Source organism: Chaetura pelagica, unplaced genomic scaffold (genome assembly GCF_000747805.2).
Source record: "Chaetura pelagica isolate M959 unplaced genomic scaffold, ChaPel_1.0 scaffold1903, whole genome shotgun sequence".
Classification (NCBI taxonomy): Eukaryota; Metazoa; Chordata; class Aves; order Apodiformes; family Apodidae; genus Chaetura; species Chaetura pelagica.
Genome location: NW_009952844.1, coordinates 34,212 through 52,937, shown reverse-complemented (window position 1 = coordinate 52,937; position 18,726 = coordinate 34,212). Strand labels below are relative to the sequence as shown.

Genomic DNA, 18,726 nt, shown 5'->3' with positions numbered 1-18,726 from the left:
CCGCAGCCCCTGCCCTCCCACCCGTCCGGGCTGTCGCAGCCGCCCCGGCCCGATGGCCCGATCAGCTCCTCATCTGGCCCGATGGCCCGATCAGCTCCTCCCGCCGGGCCGGGGCCACATCTGCCCGGTTGAGCTTCGCCCGCCTGCCCCGGGGCGCTGTGCCCTGGTCTACATGTGCTGTTTGATCTGTGGCTGCTGACTCAAAACAGCCTCTCTTACGAGCTCGGGAACTGCCCAGTGGTCCATCTAGGCTGGCAGCCAGGCTTCTAAAGCATCCAGCAGAAATCATTTGAGGTTTGTGATAAGCCTCTCAGCTGCACTTAGTGTTGTCCTCTGGGGAAAATGAGCGTGGCAGTTGTTCCTCTTTTTTTGTCCTGAAGATATTGATAGCTTCAAATCTTATGCTTCATTAGCAGAATAACTCCCATTTTAGTTCTCTTTCCATCCCCTGTATGAGGTCTGCAGCCAGAATCTCCTGCTTTTCCTTCTGCCTCATTTCAAATGGAAGAGCCTCACACCTGATACCTTTTTTTTCCCACACTGTCTATCTCTTTCAGCCTGAACTGCTTTCTTCATCCTAGCTCCTGTCTATGTCCCTCCCTTCCGTGCTTGGACACTGCAGAGATGCAAGTAGCTTCTTCCAGGGTGGCGGGAAGTCCTAAGAATTGCCTTTACTGTTCTCCCTCCATCCCACCAAAGAACATTTACCCCCCATCTCATTGTGTGCACCTGTACACAGTACAACCTGCCAAAACCTTCCGATGCTCCCCTTGTTTGGTTTGACATGCTTTACTTTTTCTAGTAGCAGAGTCCCTGGGGGACCTGAGGGGACTGAACTCTGGGTGTCCCCAGCTCCTTCCATGCTGTGGAGGCCTGAGTGTCTCTGCAGCCCAGCAGGGTGAGGCATCTGCCGAGGGTGGGCTGAGCCCTACGGTGCTGATACTACGTAGCTATGGTGACAGAACCCGAGTGCTTTATTTAGTTCATGCTTTTCCTCCAGAACATCTGCATTTCCTGGTAGGTGCCTGCTACTTTGCAGCAGGTTGGAACTGAATCAAAAGCCTGTGGATCAGGTATTGTCAATGGCTGATGCTTTTATATGAGCAGCACAGACACCCACAGCTCAGCTCTGTCTCACTAGAGACTTTGTTTCGCCTTTGCATTGCTTTTAAAAGACTCTTAGAGCACTCTGCAGTGCTGGGAGCATTTGTGCTGGTTTCATTGTAAAGAAGATTTCAGAATGCTGCAAAGTGCTCGTTTCCTCTCTGGCTATAAGTGCTGTGTTGACCACAGGACTAGTCTGGCTGTGAAGCAAACACTAAAATACGCTTTTTTAAGGTCTTTCTGTTCTTCTGTTGACTACTTCTGTGTTGTTTTTGACTCATACCCCCTTGAGCTTGTTTTTATTTCTTTATTCCTCTTTCCAGAAGAAGCAGAATTTAGAGGACCTAAATCTTCTGTGGAGTTTGATCTGTAAAGAGACTTGCATGACAGTGTATTTCAACAGATTAGTTGGGATGCTGCTCCTCTTTTTGTCTCTCTAATCAGGGATGAAGCTTTATTTATACACTTTACTGATTGAAAAGAGAAGGGCTAGTGCTGTTCTGGCTTCTGCATGTGCAGTCAGTAAAGATGTGTCAGAGTGGAAGCATTTCTAAATAGCCTTAAGGTTCTGCTGTCACCATCTGCACATGACTTATCAACTCATGCAGTTTGCTTCTGGACAGAGAAATGTACAAAGTCAGCTCTTCTCCCTCCTCTTCTGATGTACCTTTACTGGAAAAGAAAACTTGGAGACAAAAGAAAGCTCTGCACTAAGCATCTGGATTTATTTCCTGGCTCTGCTTTGTGAGCAGGGAAAAGTTCATTTCTCAGCATTTTCTCACTTCTGTACAACCCTGACCTGTCATTCCAGGGATGGTGAGAGGATGTGGATCCTGATGGCAGTGGGATGGTTTAGCTGTGTTGGAGCAGGGAGTCCCTGGGCAGGCTGGTGTCTGTGACCCAGCAGCAGCAGGTCTGCTCTGTGTGTTTGATCACTGAGTCGAGGTTTGCCTGCAGAGGGAGTTTTTGGTCAGAACTGGCTGTGCTGCTGGAGGATGGAGAGGGAACAAGTCCTGTCTGATTTTACAGATTGGATTGATACTGCATTTATATTGGTTGTTTTAAATGTTGGTCTGAGTTGGAGCCTCTGAAGTGAAATCCAGGTTGAGTTCATTAACTCTTGCTGTTAGATTTCTTCCTGCATCTCCAGCCTCCTACCTCAGGCTGTGCTGCCTGATGTTCAGTTGTGTGACATGGTGCTGTGCTTGGGCATGATCACTGGGTGTGTGGGCTGGAGCCCCAGGATCGTGGTCTCTAGTTTCCAGATTGCCACTTGGCATCACCTGGAGGGGCCTGAGACAGCCAGTGTGGACACAAGACCCTGTATGTGGGCACAGCAGTCCCTGGAGTGCCCAGGAGCAGGGTTTGACCACTTGGGCAGAGTCCTCCCCAGGACCTATCCTGCTGCTGTGTCTCATCTCCTCTCCCAGACACACTGCATGGAAACCTTTACCATAAATGGCAGAGCGTGTGGCTCCTGTGGGCAGACACTCTTAGATGACTTGATTGGTGAATAGTACATGGTGTTTTGGCTTGATGGAGGCTCTTCTCTGTGCAGGACTTCAGCCAGAGAACTGCCACCAGTGACTCAGCTGAATGCCTGAATGCATGTTTTTGGTGATTGGACTTGCCATTTTCTTTTAAACATCACCTAAAATACAGTCCTTTTTCATTAAAGTAAATATTCCTTTTGCTCATTTACCTTTATGCCTTTTTAATTGCTTGGGAATGATGCAGCTCCCTGCACCATAGCTGTTTGTAACAGGTGCTTTTGGAACTTTATCCTCTGCTCACACTGGTGTCAGCTGGTAAATGCCTTAAATTTCTTAGCCCTGGTAGTCCTTTTTTCCTTTGGTTAAAGAGCTGCTTATGAGGGTGCTCCAGCTCCTGTTCTGCAGCACCCCAGGGCAGGTGATCACAAACTGAAAATGCAAGAGTTTGAGACAGTTCCACTGAGGAGATTCGATGTGGTATCTGCTTGGATGTGCAAAAGTTTATCCTGAGCTTGATGATAAGCTGAATTCCAAAAACACCTTGAAATATGGTCTATAAAGAAAAAAACTGAGGGGGAGGTGTTCTGATTTACCTGTTCCTGATTATGTTGATGGGATAACCAAGGCAGTGCTTGCTTTCCTATCCCCTGGACTTCATGTGAGATCTCTTTGCAGTCCTATTTCTTTAAAAAAAAAAAAAAAGCAAACGCATTTGGGCAGCTCAGCTGTGAAGCTACTGTCTCATAACTTTATTAATAGTCATTTAATTAGGTGTGGGACTTTTTTTCTCTGAACCACCTTCCCATCTTGTTTTCCAATTAATATTTCTTTTCTTGTAAGGTGAGGAGAAACTCCACCTGAATGTGAGAAAACTCCTTTGCTGTCAGGGTGATTGAGTTCTGGAACAGGCAGCATAGAGGGGTTGTTGAGTTTCCACCCTTGGAGACATTCAAAACCCAACTGGAGCAAGAGGGACACTGGAGGATCTCCAGAAGCACCTTCATCCTCACCTGTTCCATGGAGAAAGTCCCTGATCAAGGCTGCTCAGGGTTAAAACTGCAGCAGGTTGCCCAGTGAAGCTGTGGCTGCCCAATCCCTGGCAGTGTTGAAGGGCAGGTTGGATGGGGCTTGGAGCAGCCTGGGCTGGTGGGAGGTGTCCCTGCCCATGCAGGAGGGTGGGACTGGGGAATCTTGAAGGTCCCTCCAACCCAAACCATTCCACAGTTCTATGAAAGCTGAGCATTATTTACCATCTCTTTGCCCATGTTCATGGCTGTTGGCAGCCTGGTACAAACTGAACTGACAAGGAAGATCTTCAGGATTAGCTTTTCCTACCACATGTGTTCTTGGTGATTTCTCTCTCCATGACCTTTGTTCAGCAGCACTGCAGAAATTCAGCCGCAAAGACCCTGAAACTTCTCGAGCTACAATGTCTCTTTCCAGCACCCCCTTCCTATGTGTCCCTCCAGATCCATCTCCCATCCTTGTGTTTTCACTGTGCTTGCACGAGCTCTCCCTGCTATCCTGCCCTCTTAGCTCCTTTCCCTGACTTTTTAAACTCCTGTTGGACAGTCTTTTCTGTCCCCAGGCTTCCTTCTGCTTGCTGGACTTGGGGTCCTTCTGTTCTCTCACCCCTTTCCAAAATCTTACACTTCATTCTGCCTGTACAAAACCCAGCAGTGCAACAGGAGGTGTCATCCAGTAAAAGCAAAACTCCCTGTAAGGTACAGCAGGGAAACTTTGTTAATACCCATTAGATGAATATATATTCTGGGCACCTTTGTTGGAGAATATCTTGGGATGCTGCTGGATGAGACTTGCTAGGTATGATTGGCCAATTTCTGAAGAACATGGCAACATTTGCTACTTCCCTTCTGTTGAGTTTTGAAGCTTTCTAAAGACAGTGCAGCAGAGTGGGCACCTTGTAAGTCTGTTTAAGGAATTCTCCCCCCTCTTCCCTAGAGAGAATACAGATAAGCTACTCTTCTTCTGCCCCCCCTCTTCTTACCCCACCCCAGTTACCTAAGGAAATGATGCCAGAAATCCAACTCCTGGCTGGGGCAAAAGGATGGACAGTAGAATGACTTTAGTTGGTTCTTGCCAGCTGTACTTCCAGAATAGGATTTCACTAGGCTTGAGTTCCTGGGATGCTGAGCAACTGGACATATGCTGTGCCTCAGGCTTTGGCTCTTCCGTGGAGTAAGTTCAACAGCATTAGCTGTGAAATGACAAGTCTTGCTGTTCTTTGCCTGGAGACATACTTGGACTTGGATCCAGGGCTGTGAAGCCTCTATCCCTGCAGTAGGAAGGAGGGGAAGGTCATATCCACTTTTCAGGAGGTGAAGCTGAGAGACAAACTGGCCCAGGTAGTCAGCAGTGGGGATGGGATTTGTGCTGAGCTTCCTGGGGCCGGTACAGCAGATTCTTCCTGGAGGTCCAGGCTCCCTAAGCTGCCAGGAGGACTGGACACAGTGGCTGTTGGGGGAGGGAGGTGGGAGGGAAGGGCAGAGCTTTATGCTTCCTGTCATCAACTTGGCTGAGAGCATCTGTGATCACACCTGGACTTTTTTTCCTTCTTTTCAGGGATGCTTGAATACGACCCAGCCAAGAGATTTTCAATACAGCAGATAAGGCAGCACAAGTGAGTGTTCAGCTTCTTCCTATTAGTCATTCTCTTTCTGCTTCTTATGCTAATGTACCTGTGCTATTGCTCTCAACTCATTTTTCCTTTTGACAGCAGACACATGGAAGTCACTAGATATCCTTCCTCCAGCTCTGCTGGAGCTCTGGCAACCCCTACTTGGCTGTTTTTTCCTCCTATTAGAGCATCCGGTTAAAGCATTTGAATTGCTAACCAGTAAATAATGAATATGTTGAAAATATGTTTCTAGTGTGACTGGTTCTTGATAATTAAGGGTTCTGGATAATTTATTTTTTTTCAGAGGTCAGCTAGTACTAGTGGAGCAGAAGACCAGGGATTCCTTAAAGCTGGGTTATTGATCTAGGACTGTTTTGCAATGTGTTTCAGTTCTGGTTTTCTGGACAGGCTGGTCATAGAAACGTCCCTTGGCATTTGCTCCATATGGAATCAGTATGTGGAGAAGTGCGCCAGGACAATAGGAAATATTTTTTCTTTCTCTTTAATGTCATACTCTTCCCTCCCCCATATCCTCCCCCTTTATCCTTGCCATTGTCTGAGGGGGGGGAAAGGCCCCATTATCTCTGAGGGTTGTTTTTTTTTTTAAAGGATCTGTTTGAACATGCTGCCTCTGAGCAGAGATTTCCTGGGCGGATAAAAGTACAAGAACAAAAAGCATCATAAGGATGCTTCATGGCAAAGGCTGCATTAGCTTATCTCCTCTTTGAGTAGGAAGTGCTTCTGAGGACACACAGAGCTGCCTGCTGGACCGCAGCTGCTCGGTGAGGCCCTGCCTGCAAGCCTGCCCAGAAAGCTTTTGGGAACCTTGTAAAAACAAGGCTCTGATCCTGCAAGGTGATGGGCCAGCTTTGTGCTGCCTGCAGGCAGGAAAAACACTCTTTTCTTGTCATGTCTCTGAACAAAGCAGCAGCAGCAGCCATGTGCTGCCAGGGGATGGTCCCTGGGAGGTGTTAGTGCATGGGAAGCATCTGCAGGAGCCTGGAACAAACCCTGACAGGCTGGAGCTGCACGGGAGTCCTGCAGACCTGCCCCTGCCCCAGATCAAAGGGGCTGGGGAGGCAGGTCTTCTGCAGCTGCCTGGTCAATTAATTAAGCAGTCAGGCTGCCTCTTTTTAAATAGCAGCCAAGCACTGTGCACTGGTTGTTTCCTGGGTCTGGGAGATGATAGGAGCAGGCGTTTGCTTCTCAAGGCTGCCTTTCCCTGCACGTGCCTCCCAGTAACAGCAGAGCCATAAAAGAGACTGCTTGGGGCTGGACCCGTCAGCCCTGTGAGGCACTTAAAGCACCATGTAGAGCTGGTCTTGGAAACAACAGCTTCTGCTGTTCCTGACTGTCCTCCCATCCACCGCCGAGGTGCAGTGCTTCAAGCTGGGCAGCAAAGCTCTGGATGCCTTTGTGCCTCCTAATGAAGTAGTTCTGCTCGTTACAGCTGGTGGGGGTCAGCTTGCCAGGCAGGCAGACCCAGGCTTTGTTAGTGAGCACTGCAAGGAGACACGGCAGGAATGAAGTCTACAGAGTGTACGAGTGGGTGTTGAGGGGAGCACAGAGCACCTTCCCTCCTGCCCTGGGGGCCCAAAGGCTGCAGGGAGCTGCCCCTCAGCACAGGGCAGTGTGGGCAGGACTCGTGTGTCACTGACTGGTGTCTGAGCCAGTTATCCAGCTCTAGATACTCCATTTTGTGCTTCTCTCATGTGGCAATGAGGTTTTGCGTCAGCTTTGCCCAGCTGGAAGCAAAGAGGTTTCTCTGGAGACCCTGCCTGTAGTTAGAAAGCAGAAGAAACTGGAGCAGGCATGGAGGGCAGCCAGAGTCCCCTGGGCTCTGTGGGCCCAGCCTGTTCCCCTCACTGGGCCTGGCTGCTGGGCTGGGGCTTTTCATCTCACTGCTGAGGAAAGACTCTGCCTGCAAACACAGGAGCGTTTCCAAGGCTTAGTCTCTTATTAGTTTTCTGTGAGCTTAGCCAGTGCTTCTTAACAGGCTTTTCTCCCCTATTAGTAATTGCCTCCTTCCTCCTGCTGTGGCATCCTAATAATTACATCAAGCACAGCAGAGCTGCAGCCTTTGGCTTCAGATGTATCTCTCCATCTCCTTTTAGCATTGTGCTAAAGGATCTAGTATTTGGTTCTCCTGGCTTTTCTTTAAATAGAAGAGAAGCTTAGTCCTTATGTTAGCCTGACCCTGATTTTATTTTACGTTGAACAAAGCAGTCAGAAGGGCAGCAGGTAGCCATTCAGGTATTGTTGGAGGGTTTTTGGAAAGCATTTTACTAAGAAACTAGAATCCCTAGATTTCTAGCATGTGGGGGAGTAGCAGTCATTAATGATTTTGGGTTTCTCTGCACTCCTCCCACTACAGCATGTGTCAAGGCACAGGAACTAGACTATAGAAACATCAAGCGACTTACCCAGGCTGCCCTGCTGGGATGGATACTGGCTCAAACCAGAATTACCCGGTGCCTTTCCGTGCTGCTGGAAGTCTCCTTTGATGTCTCTGAGCTGATGTTACTGGTGGCTTGCTCATGCAGACAGTTGATATTTTAAAAGTGCACTGAGAATCAACAGGAATAGCCCAGCACAGGTTTGTTCCCCAGCGAGGGCAACTCTGCCCTGCCTCCCTTATTCCAGCAGCTCCTCCAAACGCTTCCCCCAGTCCTGGCAGCCCTGTCTGAAGGATGATGTAGGGAGAATCTGCTTAGTTTTACTCTGCCAGCTGCCTTCCTCCTCTCCTCACCTCTGTAGCTAAACTCTTGCATCAGACTCACGTTTCTGCACTTTGTTTTAGTCCAGCAGGATGAAGCTCAGCTCTCCTCTTTGCTTTCAGAGGCTTTTCCCACCTGCTCAGTCTGTGCAGTGCAGACCCACGAGCTGTAAATTGAACTGAATTAGAATTCCCTCAGCCTGTCAGCTGGGAGTTTATGAATTGCTGGGAACTGACCCCTGGATAACAATGAAGGAGCCTTGGAATCTGCTTTTCCCGGAAGGGTCTGGTTAGGATGATGTTCAGTGGAAGAACTGACACGTTTAGTTCACCTCTGAATGTTTTGCAGCCCTGGGGTGGGGGCCATGGGGCAGTGAAGAGAAGCTGCCACGAGCCAGGCAGTCACCAACCTGCTTCCCACAGATTTTTCACCATCTCATCTCTACCCTGGGCTTTTGCTGAAGGGCTTAATGCTCATACACTGCATTTTGTAACTAATTCACTGACCCTGCTGCAGCACTTAAAGTGATGAAGTGGATGCAGAATTCTACCTCTGTCCCTTGTTTCCAAGGCAACCATCTTGCCTTCCTTCTCCAGGAGCGTCACACTTAATTTGTTCAGTCATAGATGCCATTGCAAGAGTTTATAGCAAGACAGGGAAGATACTTACACCTTTTATTAGTGGAGGTGCAAATTAGCCTGTGGGGCTGGTGTCTCCCCCTGACCTGGAAGCTGCCGTGCAACCTTCCCAGGTGTTTTTGCTCACCCCAGAGTCCTCCCCGAGACATTTGGAGGGTTGCTGTTGGGTGCTCTGCCACGCTGTTCAAACCCTGGGTCCCTAAGTCCTTGGTGGGATGATGTGAAGGCTCCTCCTTTCCTTTTTTGCCCAGGCACCTGGGTCTGTCCTTCCCTGTAGCAGGGACATGGAAGGACTCTTTGCTGGTTCTACCCATGTTCTGCAGGTTGGTTTCATGTGACAGTGTGTGATGTGTTAAAGGAGTGTTGGTCCCGCCTGTGCACAGAGCACCTCTCCCCATGGAAATCTGAGCTGCCACCTTTGGCCCTGGAAACAGCTAAGGGACAACTGCTGCTCTTTCTTACTCCTAGTTCTTTGTGAGCCTGACTTAAGAACTTGGCCATCTCTTGACTCAGGAGTGGGAGCAGTGGCTGCAGGGGCAGTGCTGTATGTTTATTGCTGGCCCGAGTTGCCTCTCCCCAGGGCACACATTGTGTGCCTTCCACATTGGGCTGTGAGAGAGCTGAATGAAACAGGAATGCTCCTTGTGGTGACCATGACCTTCCAGCAAGCCTGAAACCTTTCCCTGGTATCATGGGAGATGGAGAGTCATTCCTAACCCATCCCTGCTGGCAGGGTGGTGATCTGCAGCTTGGCATCTGGTTTCAGAGAAAATTGTCTGTATTCAAAACAAGCATACTGAAATATTTGTGACCTAGAATGGGAAGTGAACAAGCTGTAAGTATTTAGAAGCTGCAGCTGTGCTTACTGAGTCTTATTTTAACCTTGCTTATGCCAGAACTTGAAAAGAGCAGAGTGATGACTTCTGATAGAAAATTCAAGCTTGGAAGCTGCAAACCAGACAGGCTTATCAAGTACTGGTCGACCCAGATTCCCTTTTTCATTCAGTCCTTGACCCTTGCTGCCTTATCTCCCTGTAGACTGTGGCAACCCATCTGGACACCACTTCTGTGCTGGCAGGATCACAATTAATGCTTGTGCTGCTCTCTGGGGTTTCTGTGCTCCACAGGCATTCTCACCACACTTGCAAAGTAGTAAGAAATGATCTCCTTACTACTGCTCCCTCCACCCTCTTCCAAAGAGCTGGGAGTGGCTAAGAAATGCTTCACAGAGCAGAGAGGAATCTGCCTCTTCCAGCAGGTTTTCTGGAGAAGGGGCCCTTCTGAGATCTGCAGCAGCTTTGCTGTTCCCTTGGGACTAAAGCAGCAGTCTGTGAGCACCAGGTAGATGGCTGTGTTTGTGCCAGGGCAGTTGGCTCAGAAAACATCTGTGAAAGGGGAATAAAAGCTGAAGCAGGGCCCTGTGTCAGCAGAACTGCAGTTACTGTTGTCCAGCTTGTGTTTTAGGGCCAGTGGTGAAGGCAGGTGAGGAGGGACTCTTGTCTGCACCACTGATCGATGGGAGAAGAGCTGCTCTCTGGCTGAGCCAGGGGCCAGCAGCTCCTTGAGCCAGATCAGGGCATTTGATGGAGCCAGTGGTCCTCAGCTGAAGAGCAGATCTTCACTAACAACATTTAGCACCAGCGCAGGGAGCAGAATCTCTGTCCCTGCTGGAAAATTGCTTGCCAGGAAATACTCTGCTACTCCATACAGAATTGCTTGAGGCTCCTTCCAAGAGGTCTTTGATTTTCTTAGAACTTCAATGAATTTCTCTTCTCACTCCATATCCTCATTACCATATATGCATATGCAAGTATTTGAAATCACCTCCCAGAGGATGGAATCATTATGACTAGAGTGCAGTGATTCAGATTTCTGCTGTAATAAAAACCTATTTTTACTCTCCTGGTAAGTAGGACAGAAGGAAAGAAAGAGGCAGAGCTGAAATACAGCAAAATAAAAACACTAGTTGCTGTGGACTTCCAGGCTTTCTCCCTTTAAAATATGACTTTGGATGGCAGTCCTGACCTCGTTTGTCTGGTGTGCTCCATTCTCCTTAGGTCCCTGTTTGAGTCTCTCCAGCTCCCAGTGCCCCTGGCCAGTTTCACTGGTGGCTGCACTGGGTCTTGTCCCTGTGCCCCACAGTCCTGCCAGGCTGGATCAGCCCAGGCTTCATTTGCTGCCTTGGCAATCAGTTCCTTGATGAGAGCAGCTTCCCAAGGAAGGGAAATCAAGGGGTGGGATCAGGAGTGCCATGGACAGCACCAAGGCAGCCATCTGCAGGGTTTGCTGCAGCTGTGGGCCACATTCTAGCTCTGTTGGACAGGAGCTGGGCTGGCCTTTCCTTCAGCTCTTTCCTAACCCACTGTGTTCACTGCAGCTCCCAGCGTGGCCGTGGCTGTGGCAGAAGGGCCAGATCAGGGCCTGTGCATCACAGACCTGACCTTGCTGGGAGCTTTTGTCTGTCCCTGCAGGCTGCCTGCACAGAGGGACAGGACAGTTCTTTGCACGATGTTGACATGCTCTGTGATTAACCCAAACATGTTTCCTTTGAGAACCTCAGGCTCTGGGGGCTGCAAAGGGCGAGAAGCTGCACTGCTCACGGAGCAGGAGCCTGGCTTTAAATCTCTGTTACCACAGAGAAAACAGCTTAAAGATGCTAACGGTGAAGCAGAGTTTCTGGATGAGGTTTCACTCCTCCTTTGAATCCTGGCTGATTTGTCCCAGCAGCTCCATTTTCACTTGTTTATCTCTTAACTCCTTGCTTTTGCTGGAAGGTTTTGTTAGACTGCCACTTTTTTTTTTTTTTTAAGCTACTGTCAAAGCAATATAAGACTAGAACAAAATTATAATTACAGTTCTGTGCAGGAGGTGCATCCAACCCTTTCTTCCTAAAATGAATTTGGAACTGGAGTGATAAAAAGCAGATGGCTCAGGTTTATAAGAGCTCTTTGGTGACTGGCTTCAGGCCCTCCTCAGTGACTATTGGCCAGAAGTTACTGGATGCCTCTAGAAACTGCAGAGAGGGAAGGACTCATGTCACATGGGGCATGTCTAGGGCAGCAGCCATCAGGCCAAGAAGTGCCACAGGAGGAGGTTTTTCGATCTTGCTCTGCTTCTGAGCTGTGTGGCAGTGCCATAAAACTGCCTAGGAAGTTGTCCACAAACAAGCTGCACAAACCTGTGAGTGCTGGGGTGGAATGGGACCGTCTCACAGTGTCAGGGATTGCTCCGTGCCCTCTGAAAAGGGAAGTTGTACTGATGAGGCTGCTCTTGGACTCTTTGCAGTTGGTTTCGAAAGAAACATGCTCAGGCAGAGGCTCTGGTGCCCATACCTCCCAGCCCAGAAACAAAGGACAGGTGGAGAAGTATGACGGCCGTGCCTTATCTGGAAGATCTGCACAGGTACAACGAGGAGGAAGACGATGACTTGTATGACATTGAAGATGATATCATCTACACTCAGGACTTCACAGTACCAGGTAGGAGAGGATGATGCTGGGATGCATAGGGCAGAAGTGGCTCTTTTTCTTTTTTGACTGTTTAGAGCTTTTTAGGAAAGGCCTCAAAGGTCTGATTATCCTTTCAGCAGAGGAGACTATTGATTGTGAGGTGCTGCGGGTGACGCACGCAGAGCCAGCCCCGCTCCGGATGCCTCGCTCCTTGATTTGATCAGCCAGGATGCCCCTTCCTGCGTGTCACCCATATGCCCATTTCCTTCCTCCCTCCACTAACAGCTTGCTCCTGCTGGCCTCTGTTGTTTGGAACATTTAATTCTTTAGGCCAGTTTTGCCAGACAGTTATTTTGGAGTCAAGCCCTGAAGTGACTCAGTGTTCAGAGTAGATGGCACATCTGGGGAAGGAGCCTGTAGCTTTATGCTGAGACCTTTTTCTGTTCCAGTCTTGGTAACTATCTGGTTACAGAGCTGCTGCTTGCTTTCGTAGGGATTTCCTGTTGTTGAAGGTAAGCTAACCAGCACGCAGGGGGGGTGTGGTTTGACCACTTGGTTCTTAGGAAGTGGTGGTGATGGAGCAGCTTTCCCTCAGCCCCCTGTCCCCAGGAGCCTGAGCAGGGGCTGGGGGGCTGCTCAGGCCCTGCAGCCCCGTGCTGTGGGAGCAGGGCAGCAGGTTCTTTGTCTCACTGCCTGCATCCACAACATGAGTCTCTAGATCAATTGCTCCAGCCTGTTTAATTGCTTTGGAGGGAAGGTTTCAAGCACTGTTGGTATGGATGCTGATACACTTCACCACAGTGAGATGAGAGGTGCCCGTGACTCGTGATAGGTCCCAGTTTCTGGAGTTCAAGACTAACCAAACTGCTTTAGTTTTCCCTTAACAATGGCCTGGTGGGCTCTCTGGACCTGAGTAAAAGCAAGGTCTGGTTTTACCCAATCTTGCACCTGAAGACCTTGGTTTTTTCTTCATTTCCTGGTTAGGTGGAAATTGCTTTTTTGAAGCACTGTCATGGAAGAATGAATTGTCAGGCCTTGAATCCTAATAAGCCTCAAGTTGTACCCAATGCCTGAAATTCCATTGGGCAATGACTTGAAACAAGATTGGCTTCCCAGGCAGTGCCTTCCATGGGAGGAGGGGGCTGCCTTGAGCCCAGCCCACTGAGCCAGCACCTGGTTTGTGCTGTGACATCCCTGGGGCAGGGTCCCCACCAGGGTGTCTTTTCAGATGTTCAGCCAAACAGATCTGTAGGTGGGTTGGAGGTGGAGCCTGCCAAGATGAAGGGATTCTCATCAAAGTGAAAGAGATTTATTTCCAAGTGCTGATTCACTGGTGGCAGTTGGGTAATTTATAACCTTTTCTAATAGAACTAATGTCCCAGTGCCAGCTGGGTGACCTGCAGAGCTCCGTCCTTTGCTCCCTTTTTACATCCCACAGACTTGTGCCAGAGTCTGACCAGGGCCTTGCCTTTCCTTTAAAACATGGTAGATGCACTGAAGCACCTCCTTGATTGCTAGGGCCTTTCCAAGCACAGGGGTGAGAGGAGAGTTGCCAGATGCATTCCCCGTGGTCAGAGGTCAGACATCTTCCTCTGTAAGTGCTCTTGGTGGGAACAGCCAATGTCTAAGTGCCCCAGACAGTTCTGCAGCAATGGTGGGGCTGGGAGGCGGAGGGGGCTGAGCACAGTGATAAAGCTGCCACGATCAGAAATCTGTAAGCAGAATCACTTGCATCCCTCTCTAATTTTACATTTTCCTTTCTGAAGTGGTTTCCAGAGGCAGAGGAAGGTGTGTTTGGTGTGTGTGTGCCCAAAACCTCCCCTGGAGGGCCAGCCCTCCTGAGTGAGAACCTCTGTGAGAGCAAATCTGTTGCTCTCAGTTCTTGACTATCTTGCAGCCAACCCAAGAGCTCACAGGACAGTCTCCTACTGCTTTTCTGGTGCTGGGCTGGAGAATAAGAATGTGCAGGTCTCCAACAGTGCTCTGCTGCTTCTCTCTGTATCCCCAGCTGTGGAGGAGGAAGCTGAGGCAGGGCTTAGAGGACAGAGAGGAGCCCCGAGCAGTCACCATGAGCTCCTTGGAGAGGAAGCAGTGCTCCCATCACCCACGGGCACAGAAGAGGAGCACGAAGCTTGTCCTGGGCCCTAAAGCCACTGCTCCCCTGGGCCTCCCAGGGCCTGAGATACTGGCAGTGGCTGGAGAATGTAGGATCATTTCTTTGGCTTCCCCCAGGCTTAAGCAGGATCCTGCCTATCTCCAGGACAGTTGTGTTGTTTCAAAAGCAGGTCACTTTGTTTTTCAAGGGAATAATTCTTCAGTTTTTGGTTTTGAATTTCTAGGCAGAGGGCAGCTGCAGGGGGTGGTCTGTGACCCCTCCCCAGGTGGGTCACTCAGCCTGTGCAGTCTGTGGGCAGCATCACTGCCCCTGCAGGCCCAGGATGCTCCTTTGCTGCCATGCCCACCTGCCAGCTCAGCTGGATGTTCCCTGCACAGGCAGGTGACTCTGCGAGTGGGAGATCATCTCCAGAGCAGTAATACCAACTATTACACACTCCTAATGCAAAGAGCAGTATTTAAACCCAAATAAGAGCTGTCATTTCAGAAGATGACAGGCAAATTAATGGAAGATTTTTTAAATTATTTTGTAATTCATGCTGTTTCTGAGGGGTTAGAGACCTGAAAGTTACTTGTGGCCCCATAGGCCAGCAGTTGCCTTGTTACAGCACTCGTTACAGTTAGCCAGGGTGGGTGGGATGGACAGAAATTACCTCCCCAGAAATGCAGCCTCATAATGAGCTCAGGGTGAGGAGGAACCTGGCGTGGGACAGTCTGCTCTGGTTGGCAAAGGCAGGGGGGCAGCTGGCACAGGGGATAAACTGCCATCTTCTCTTTCCCGAGTCTTCCTGCAGGATCCTTTTGAACTTGCAACTGTTACATTTCTAGCAGTGACACCATAATAAAATAAAAATTAAAAAAAACACAACACCCAGTTTGTAAGTGACTGATGAATTCAGTTGTGGTTCTGCTGGGCAGCGAGAGCAGGAGAACAAGTGACTCATAGGTGGGAGTGGGTGTTCAGTTTGGGAGAGAGAAGAGGGAACCTCATTAAATCTTGCGTTCTTCAGAGGGAGAAGGGGCTTTGAGAATGTGCTTTTCTTTTTAAAGGGTTATTTAAAGATTTATGCAGATCTGTAGAGAGCCTTAAATGTTACATGCCCCTGGTTCAATTGGTGTTAAACATCTCATCCAAGGGAAGTGGTGAGGAGAGAGTAACTGGCACTGGGCACATGAGAGAGCATCCCCTCCAGAGCTGCTGCTTTGGAGAGAGGCAGCATGTGCAGGAAAGGAAGCATCTTGCTTGGTGCTTTTGTGCTGCCTTTCAGATTTAGAAGGCTATGCTCTGATTTCTGCTCCCCTGCCATTAACCCCTTCCTCCACTCCAGCCCAGTGCTCCAACAGAGGCAAATGGCTGCTTAGTTTGAGGCTGGTTTTGGTGGTTGTTTTTTTTCCTGTTTTCCTCCCTTAGCATTCAGTCTGAGGCTAGAAAATAAAGCCAGGATTGGAGTTTTAAAGCCTGGTGCTTGAAAAGGTGCAGTTTCTAGCCACAAATTATGTATGTATGTTTGTGTCTGACAAACCCAGCAATTCAAAAGCTCTTCACCATTTTATTTTGAAACCTTTTTTTGTGCCTGAATGAGCTGGATGGGGCCATTAAGAAACGTAAGAGGTGGCAAGGGCGAACATGCACGTTTTCAGTGCCTCTCCCAGCCCTCCTTTTATTTATTTTATTTTTAGCCCAGCTCAGTGGCAGTGCTAAGGTAGGATGTAGCTGTTTGAACAGACACAGTGCTGGGTCACTGGCTTCCGTGTGGGCAGGCAGTTGCCAAGACTTCATCCCATGCTGAATTTTTATTTTCATTAATTTGAACGTCAGCAACTGTCACTGGTGAAGGAGGTAAAATTAGCTTGCAATTCCCCCTCCCTCCTTGCTATCCATAATAGACTCCTGGGACTGTGCTTTTAAAGCAGGGTGGGAGGAGGGAAGAGTCAAACAAAAGACAAATTAACTGTTTGGATATTTTATTTTTTCCCTCCCCAGTCAGAAATGTTAATTGACTTGGCCTGAGTTCAGCTGAGGGAGGGGAAGGAGAAGTGTTCAGCTTTGCTCTGAATGAGGTTATTTGAGGCTTTGCAGTTGGGGTGTAGGGAGAAGAGGAAAAGCCCTGAAGCCTGGGGATGGGTATGGCCAGGCTGTGATGCAGCCTGACCCATGGTGAGCTGTCCCGGTCCTGGAGGGGCTCTGGGACTGGCATGTCCCTGTGGATTGGAGGCCTCAGCCCTTGCCAGCAAGTCACCCCCTCCCAAGAGGTCAGGAGCTGGTGGGATTGATGTCAGGTCTGTATGTGCACAGCCAGGTAGGGCTGGTGTGTCTGCCTCGTGCGCCTCAGCCCCTCGCTGGGCCAGTTGTTTTCAGACAGTGTTGGAGGTGATGACACCTTCCCAGGGCACTCGTCCTTCTTGGGTCTGTGTCTCTCAGGAGGTGCAGGGCTGGGCAACCCCCCCAGGAGTGCAGTGGGTGCTCAAAGCCAGGGGCTGTGCCAGGCCTGGTGGAGGTGCTGGGGGGGAGCAGGGGGCAGTGCACCGAGGCACAGGGTCACCCAGCAGCAGGTGGGTTCCTCTCACCCTCTCTCTTCCGCTGCTTTTGGGCCCCTGTCCCCAGCCCCTGGTGGACCAGCAGCACCTCACCCACTCTGATGTGCTGGAGTGTCCAGACCACAGCTCTGGGAAGGTGCTTCTGAGTTCCTTAACAAGTTGGGAGTGTAGCTGACTGCCTTGAAGAACTGCTTTGATCTCCAGATCAATCGTCAGGGCCATTTCTCCAGGTTTTTTCTGCTGGAGCCCAGCTCAGCAGCTCAGGCTGCTTTTGGGGAGGAAATCCATCCTCCCTGGTCCTCGCAGCCTGCGCCAGGCCAGGCTGGCTGTGGAGCTGCCCAGTCTGCTCCCTGATTTCCAAGGGTATTTTTACCCTTCCTGCTGGGTGTTGCCCTGCTCCAGCCTGTGCTGTGCTGGGGTCTCTGCACCAGGGGGGGCTTCACCAGGCCTCCCCCCCAGGCAGGGGCCACGCTCCTGCCACGAGTATTCCAGGAGAGGAAGGTGGGTGCTGAAGGTGACTTTGTCTGAACCAGGTACCTCCGTGTCCTCTTTTGTTTCCCAAAGGACTCTTCATTTGCAGAGGATGTGGAGCTGCCTGGCTCCCTGTGGGACGTGCGGGCTGGAGGATGGGAGCAGCACGGGCCCAGGGGGCTGCAGCAAGATTTAGGAGAGCATGGGGCTCTAAGATGGAGGAGCAGCAGCTCTCCCACCACCCCCGTCCCCCCCACAGCCCCCCCTCTTCCCCGGGTGCTGCGGCGGGGGGTGATGGTTGGCACAAGCAGAGGGGGATGACGTGCTGGTCGGCCTTGGCTGGGAGGGGATGGAGCATCCTTTAAAGAAAATTATACATAATCATCTTGCAGCCTTCGCTTCCACTCAAACCTCTGAGTCATAACTGAAGAGCCCTGGAGCGTGACGTTCCTGCTGGAAGGAAATTGCCTCTGCTGGATCCGGTGGGGGGGAGCTGGGGAGCTGAAAACCTGACAAATCCCCCCCCCAGCCTCACGTCTGGCTGGCTGGCAATGTCCCCTCCTGGGACAGGGGGGCCCTTTGTCACCCCCCAGTTGAGTGGAGGTGACCCCAGCCCTGCCCAGCCATGGCAGTTGGGCAGATGCCTCTGGAAATGGCTCCTTATCTGCTGTGCTGAGTCACACCAAGCTGGCCCATAGAGGAGGGGAGCGGGGCTGATCTGGAGCCATCCTCCCATCTGGGTGTCCCTGTTAGGGGACAGTGGCACATCTGAGCTGCTGCATCACTGCCTGGCAGTGCCCCCAGCCGTGTCTGGGCTGCAGGGGGTGAAACAGACCCTCCCTGGGCTGCAGGGGGTGAAACAGACCCTCCCTGGGCTGCAGAAGCAGCCAGGTGTTCACAGGATGGCTGTTCTCAAGCCCTGGACCTGCCAGGCCCTCGGTTCTCCCTCACTGCCTTAGCTTTTGTGAGGTTTTTTTCTTGTGTGCTGGAGCAGGATGGGTAAAACTGGCCCTGGTGGGAGCAAGATGCAGTCTGGGGCTTTCAGCCTCACCCATCCATCCCTTGTTGATGCTGCCTCAGGTGGTCCTTGAAGGGGTAGAAATGGGCTCTGGTTTCCCCAGGAGCAGCAGCATTCCAGGCAAGGGGAAGGGTTGGTCCCAGTGGAGGAGCTGCTGCCCTCACCGTGTCCCTTCCCTTGCAGGACAGGTGCCTGAGGAGGAGGCAGGGCAGAACGGGCAGAGCCGCGGCCGGGGGCTGCCCAAGGCCGTGTGCATGAACGGGACGGAGCCGGGACAGCTGAGCAGCAAATCCAAGGCGGAGCGACGGGCCAGCGCCTCTTCCAACCCCTCCCGCAAGGCCTGCTCTGCCAGCAGCAAGATCCGCAAGCTCTCCACCTGCAAGCAGCAGTGAGAGGAGCCCGCTCTGCACAGGTACGGGCAGCCCGGCCCGCGGGGGGGTGGGTTCCTGCTGTCTGCCCGGGGAAGGGAGATTCTCAGCCTGGGAAAGGGTGTGCGTGGTCCTGGATGGAGAGGGCAGAGGTCTGAGTCCTCAGCATCCCTCTGC

General features: G+C 50.8%; 1 protein-coding gene across 1 annotated transcript in view; it reads left to right on the top strand.

Moving 5' to 3' along the window:
• The window catches only part of STK11 (serine/threonine kinase 11), a 36,517-nt gene extending 17,944 nt beyond the window's left edge, over positions 1-18,573 (top strand). The window contains exons 7-9 of the mRNA XM_009995175.1: positions 5,181-5,238; positions 11,876-12,069; positions 18,365-18,573. Of these exons, the coding sequence (XP_009993477.1) occupies positions 5,181-5,238; positions 11,876-12,069; positions 18,365-18,573 (461 nt within the window). The remainder of the gene's footprint in view (positions 1-5,180; positions 5,239-11,875; positions 12,070-18,364) is intronic.
• The last annotated feature ends 153 nt before the right edge of the window (positions 18,574-18,726 follow it).